Source organism: Lacerta agilis, chromosome 12 (assembly GCF_009819535.1).
Source record: "Lacerta agilis isolate rLacAgi1 chromosome 12, rLacAgi1.pri, whole genome shotgun sequence".
In the NCBI taxonomy this organism is placed as follows: Eukaryota; Metazoa; Chordata; class Lepidosauria; order Squamata; family Lacertidae; genus Lacerta; species Lacerta agilis.
The window spans coordinates 10,298,899-10,305,124 of NC_046323.1; the positions used below are offsets into that span (position 1 = coordinate 10,298,899).

The 6,226-nt window shown below is 42.2% G+C and overlaps 1 protein-coding gene across 1 annotated transcript in view; it reads left to right on the forward strand.

Annotated features, from left to right (window-relative positions):
- The window catches only part of ULK4 (unc-51 like kinase 4), a 154,839-nt gene extending 149,484 nt beyond the window's left edge, over positions 1 to 5,355 (forward strand). The window contains exons 36-37 of the mRNA XM_033165153.1: positions 1,603 to 1,691; positions 5,231 to 5,355. Of these exons, the coding sequence (XP_033021044.1) occupies positions 1,603 to 1,691; positions 5,231 to 5,312 (171 nt within the window). The 3' untranslated portion in view covers positions 5,313 to 5,355. The remainder of the gene's footprint in view (positions 1 to 1,602; positions 1,692 to 5,230) is intronic.
- The last annotated feature ends 871 nt before the right edge of the window (positions 5,356 to 6,226 follow it).

Sequence of the window (6,226 nt, forward strand, 5' to 3'; positions counted from 1 at the left end):
TTGACAAGTTTGAACACCAGGCTATAGGGATCCCTGTGATCCTAAAGAGCTGCTGTTTCCCCCCCTTTTTCTGTGGTATCCTGACTACAGGACTAAGATACCCTATCTTAGGTATCAATCCCCTGAAGCACTTGGTGCTATTTCTCTAGAAAAAGAGGTCCCAGAACTCATTGTGAACACCTCCCTTGTTCTCTTTTATAACTGCAATGGCAGCCACCAGAGAGGTGTCGGAACCAAGTTCTGGTGGGTTCCAGCTGGGGAAAAAGCCCTGGACTTAGGCATCTTAAACATACAGCAGTTAGCTGTAGTAATTTGCAGGGGGACAGGCAGAAAAACACAACCCTTTGTAATACAGAGATGCCTCAGATGCAACAAGTCTTCCTCTGCATCTTCACAATAGGCACGTGAGGTAGGTTAGGCTGAGAATTGGTGAGCAAAAACAATGATCACCAAGTTTAAAATATGAAACTATGCACGCTCAGAGTACTTTATTTCCATTTACCAGTTTGTGGGGAGGGAGCACAGGTGTGTGTTTTACTCAGTTGTGAAGCTCTACAGGCTGAAAGCTTTTTTCGTAGTCCATGTAAGCATATATCAAAGTAAATTTGTTAGTCTTTAAGATGCCGCAAGTTATTTTGTAGTACCTTATTTGTGTTTTCCTTTCTGGGGGTGAGGGAAGGGGGACCCGGACCCTATTTTTATAAGTTGCTTTGGGTCACTTTTGTGAAATAAAGAGGCTAATTAATGCAAGCAGTTATGTGTTGTATTAAGTGCCTGTCAGGGAAAAAGGCAGGATAGAAATTACTACTAATAATAATAATAATAATAATAATAATAATAATAATAAATATTTAGGGGCAGGTGGGGCTCATCAACCAGGGAAAGTAGCACATCTAGAAACCTCCACTGCCTTGCAGGGAATCTTCAGGAAAAGAAAAGGCTAAGGAGTAAACAAAAAAAAACCAGGGTGGTTGGATGGTGCCTTGGATGCCTCCTTTCAGCAAGTCCTGCAGCCAAGCTGGTGCCAAACACCTCTGCTTTCCTTTGGACCACATCAGTGAGGCAGAGAGGGGGATTTTTTCTTCTGGGCAGCCCAGCACCACCAGACACACTGCCCATGTTTGCGCCCCAAGGAGGTCGCTTCAGTGCTGCTAATGCTGTGGTTTGACTGGAGTCACACTCCATTGTGTCTTGAGACAGACAGATGCCAACAACAACCACTATTTATTATCACCACCACCATCAATATGCAAATTTTGTGTTGCTATTTTGGGAATTGCATCCGGTCTCCAACCCCCTTTACCCAGCCTTGAAGACATACAAGAATTTAAGGTTTGAATTCTCCTGTCATATTGCTCTCCCCAGCAGCATTGCTAGTTCAGCTGTGGTCAGAGCAGCAAATCTGCAAAGAGGCAGAGAATTCTATGGCTTCTATGACTGTGGTGGAGTAATAAGAAGAAAGTTGTTCTCCCATTGTGCCAGGATAATTTGTGCTGTTTGGCTTGTTAATCCTGAGTTCCACTTAACTAAGTTGTTTCTCCTCCGCACCTGACAGAGAAGAATGTCTTTCTAAACCTTTGATAGCTGTTCTTTTGATTGCAGATAACTTCAAATGAAAAGCACTCTGAAAGCCTGAAGAATGATGGAGAAATGCTTGTTCGCACACTAGAAAGATTGGCCCAGACTGCCAGGTGAGTTCCCCTTAGGCTTTCTGGAATTTCCAGGCTGTATGCACATTCCTCCCCTTTCATCTGTCTGCAATCACCTCCCGTACTACAAGCTTCTTGTATTACCAGCCCACCCCCTCCTACACAATACTACCATCAAAATGCCTTTCATTCAAAGCTTTCTAGCTTTCTCTCTCAGCTACTTTTCTTTGGATCCTCTGATGTGGCAGACCAGAGCTATGTGGCACATTTTCTTTCCTTTCTTTCCCTTCCAACATTGCACCACGTATCCCCATACTAGTTTGAGAGTCCTGCATGCTGCCTTTGCCTTCTTTGAGACCAATGGCAGCAGGGGGTCTTTAAATCCTTTGAGATACAGTGTTACCTCAGGTTACATATGCTTCAGGTTACATACTCCGCTAACCCAGAAATAACGCTTCAGGATAAGAACAGAAATCGTGCTCTGGCGGTGCAGCGGCAGGTCCCATTAGCTAGTGATGCTTCAGGTTAAGAACAGTTTCCGGTTAAGAACGAACCACCGGAACGAATTAAGTATGTAACCAGAGGTACCACTGTACACAGAATGGTGTGTCTTCTTGCAAAGTAAATATGTGAAGACCTGGATATCTGCTGATAGTTCCCAGTCATACAGATCTGCTGATTCAAGCAGTGTCTTATTCCACAGGAGCTAAATCCTAACTCCTCCTGGTAGCACACAACTGCCAATTGCCAGTGCTTGCTTTTAGGATTGCTGCTAGTTAAATCAGCCACTCTTTGCCACACTAGCTACTGCCAGCCAGTAAGGCATGGCAGCTGCTGAGCCCACAGCAGAGCAGGAGCCAAGTCCTGGCGCCTGCTTGGCTGAGCTAATTGTTCCCTTCCTTGTGGGAGGACACCTAAGTCTGATTCTGCCAGGGTCATTGCCGTAGGATCCAGCTGAATGACATATTCCGGAAGATTAAGTGTGTGGATTCTAATTAGGGATATTATCTGAAAACCTCCATGCCAATACTTGTACTAATACTTCTGAAACTGTGCTATACTAACACGTGGGACTTGACTCTTTTATCCATATTGTATTTTTGTAATATAGAATTGTTGCCCATTTGTGGGGAGGAAACAGGAAGTGGCTTGGACATAAACTGGCTTGAACAGAAGCTGTTTCAGATTTCCATCCCTAATCCCTAACCCTAATAACCTAATTGTGGCATAGCTCATTATGTACCAGTCTCATTTCCCTTAGTTTCATCAAAATGTTTACTCTCTTGATTTTCACAAAGAAATGGCTCAGTTAATTGGGTATTGGCGGTGGACATGTGCTCAGATCTTAGCGGAGTCATGACTTGGGTGTGTCACGTTCTCCTTGCCCCCGTTTCCTGTCTGTAAAATGAGAATCTCAGTTTACTGCACCTCATTATTAAAACATCTTTTTAGTTTCTACGCATCTTTAAAGCATGTTACCCACTGTGTTTGCCTTAGGGTGAGATATAGATTTAATACATTGATTAAAGAAAATCTCTGCTTTGTCTTGAACTTCTTGGTGGCCTTGGCACCACTTTGAGCCATTCCCCGTTGCATTGCTCATCTGGTACACAATGAACTAGTGAGACGTGTTTCTGAATGCTTGTGGTGCTGCACCTCCTGATAGGAGGCTGCTGTGCTTCCCCCCATGACTAGTAATTCTACTTCTTATTTTGTTTTGACTATGGCAGACCAACACGGCTACCTACCTGTATCTAGTTTCTTTTGTGGCTAAGTAGCCAGTAATTTTTTTCAAAAAGAGCACTCAATTCCAATGAGAATTGGCTTTTTAGCATTATGTATCAAGCCCTTATGAAGCAAAACCTCTTTGGTTTAGATAAGCAGGGCTCTTTCAGGTCTTCTTGCCCCACCCTCCAGAGCTGCTCTCTCTACTGTGGATTGGCAGTTCAAATCTTTTTGCAGTGTTTTTGGTACCTTTTTAACCTTCTGCCTTGTTTGTCCCCCCTGCATGTGCATGCATGTAGTTCATTGGGTTGTAGTCTCTTCCCTTGTTTTTTATAGTGCCCTTCATCTATGCCCTAGAGGTGTTAATTAAACAGCCTCTTGCTGTTTTTAAAAATGTTAATGCAAGTATGGTTTGATTCCTGCTTATGCCTGAAGACCATGCATCTAAAAAGCGGGCAGCACCCCAACTTCGATCTAAGCCGACTTGCTTTTTCAGCTAAGCCATTTGCCTGCATTCCTCTATTACATGAGTAGTTATTGACACTTTTTCAAGCTACATAATTTGTGTGGATTATATAGGTCAGGGGATGTTAATTCCCACCAGTCCGGTCCCAGCAACTATTGCCAATGGTTAGGCATTGTGGGGGTTGAAGCCACAACTGGAGGGCCACAGGTTTTCCATTCCAGCGTTAAGAATAATAATCTAATTTTATTTTTTGTACTGCATTCATCTGAATGGGTTGCCCACAGATTACATAATGTGGATATTAGGTTTGTACAAAGTAAATTGATTGAATGTTTACATTTTAGGGGATGATGTCCAGGCAGAGCTGAAGAAGCCTACGGGGAACCCAATGCTTTCTCCTAATCCTTACCCCTAAACACGTTTCATCCCACTTTTGATGCCTTTTTCATTTTAGGTCAGGGGAGGAGGGTTGTCATTCTTATGTGGAAAACAAGCAGAAAATGGAAGTACCTATAGTATCAATAGCGTTAAGTGAGGCACAGTAGGCAGGCCCTGTCTTTTTTCCTGCTTCCCTACATGCATTTTATGCCTCTTTGCTCAGGTGCTGCCAACTTTCATCGCTCTCTCTCCCCCACTCCACCCTAAATTCTCTTTTCTCTTCCATGAGAACCAGGTACTTTCCCTGGGTTAGCTGCCCAGTTAATCTCTGACATAAGAATCACTCTAGGCTGCTAGGCCAAATGCTGTAACTGTATTATGCTTAGAATAGAGCACTTTATGTTCTAGTTGAGGCCTATATATTCTACAAAGCATCTCAGTTGTTTTCCTGTAGTGGAGGAATAAGATCCTGTTGGGTTGTCACTGTCCAGCTCATCACTTGCAGAAAGTCAAACTTTTGAGAGGATACACCTTCATTAATAAATTGTTGCCAGTTTGATAGGTAAGGAGCACTTGCTTGCAAACATAGTATTACATAAAAACATATGCATTGTAGTCCTTGAATTTTAAACATAAAGGTCATTTCCCCCTCGTGCCTTTCACACAAAAGGGAAAGGGTTTCCATGTTGCAACTACAGGCAGACTTTTCCATCTCGACTGAAATTTGGTTAGCTTTAGGAGCATGATCTAGCCTAGTCAGCTTTCAACTCTACCATAACATGTTAACTGTGCTACATGAGCTCACAAGGAAGAGCAAATCATTCTGGCTAGATTTTAGAGCACTGTAACCATTTTGCAGAGGGACAATGGCTTTTTAAAGGCAGGAAAATTCATTTAACAGATGTGGCAGCTGTTGGTCAAAATGGTATATGGAATTAAACCTGCTTTTGGTTCTCTGTCTCATTCCTCTTGCTGTATGATGCTAAACTAGTTTCCCTCTTCTCTTTTTTAGCTTCCACGCCGATATAGCGATTGCTTCCTTGGCAAATGAAATCCTCAAGAAAATTGAGCACTATCAAGGCTCATTCAGCTAAGACAGTTGTTGCTTTAGAAATAGCGTAAATAAAAATTCTCATTACTATCATTTGGCTTTTTTCTAAAGGCTGTGATGGGTAACTGGAATCAGCTTCCATGGCTCTGACTTATATCTAGGTTCAACCTAAATATTTAAAAACCCACCTGTTTTGTGTGTGTAATATAATGAGCCCATTAATTGCAGAACCATCTTTTCTCACCAAATGCTCACATAGACAAGTGTTAGCTCTCCTACCTTTCTGCTGAGAGCACAAAATGTGAGAATGGTGAAGAGAGTCTTGTGTCTTTTGCTGTTCCAAATATAAGGGAGGAACAGGAATAATGCACACCTGCAATTGCCTAGCTCCAAACTTTGTTTTCATTAGTCATAGTAGAGGGGAGCTTGAGTATTAGAAGATGGGTACAGCTTTCAAAAAACTGCTTACCTAGGAGCCCTGCTGCCTACACATTTCCACTTAGCTTCAACCGTTTAATCAAACCATTTAGAAAATGAAGCAAGTTAATGGAGTGTTGGTAATACAGTAAGTAGGCACCCAACAGGTATTCTAGCAGCATAACAGTGTACCATCACTACCAGCGAAGCCAAATCCTGTATAATTTTAAATTTGCATGTTTTTCCATTAGTAATGTTACACAATGATCTTTGCTCAAACACAAGTCAAATTAAAAGCTCCCCCCCCCCCGAAATTTATGCTCAGGGTGGGAGGAACTGTGGTCTACTGACCTTTTGGCACACCTACTGAAGGCCTTTTAAGTAGGTATTGTCATCCCAGTCTCTATATTGGATTTGAAGCTTTTATATATGAATTTAATGAGAGATGTTTCCTAATTCGCCAATATATAAGGAAACATTACAGAGACTCACAGGTTACAAAGTGAATTCAACATGCTATTTTTTACCTTTAAAAATTGG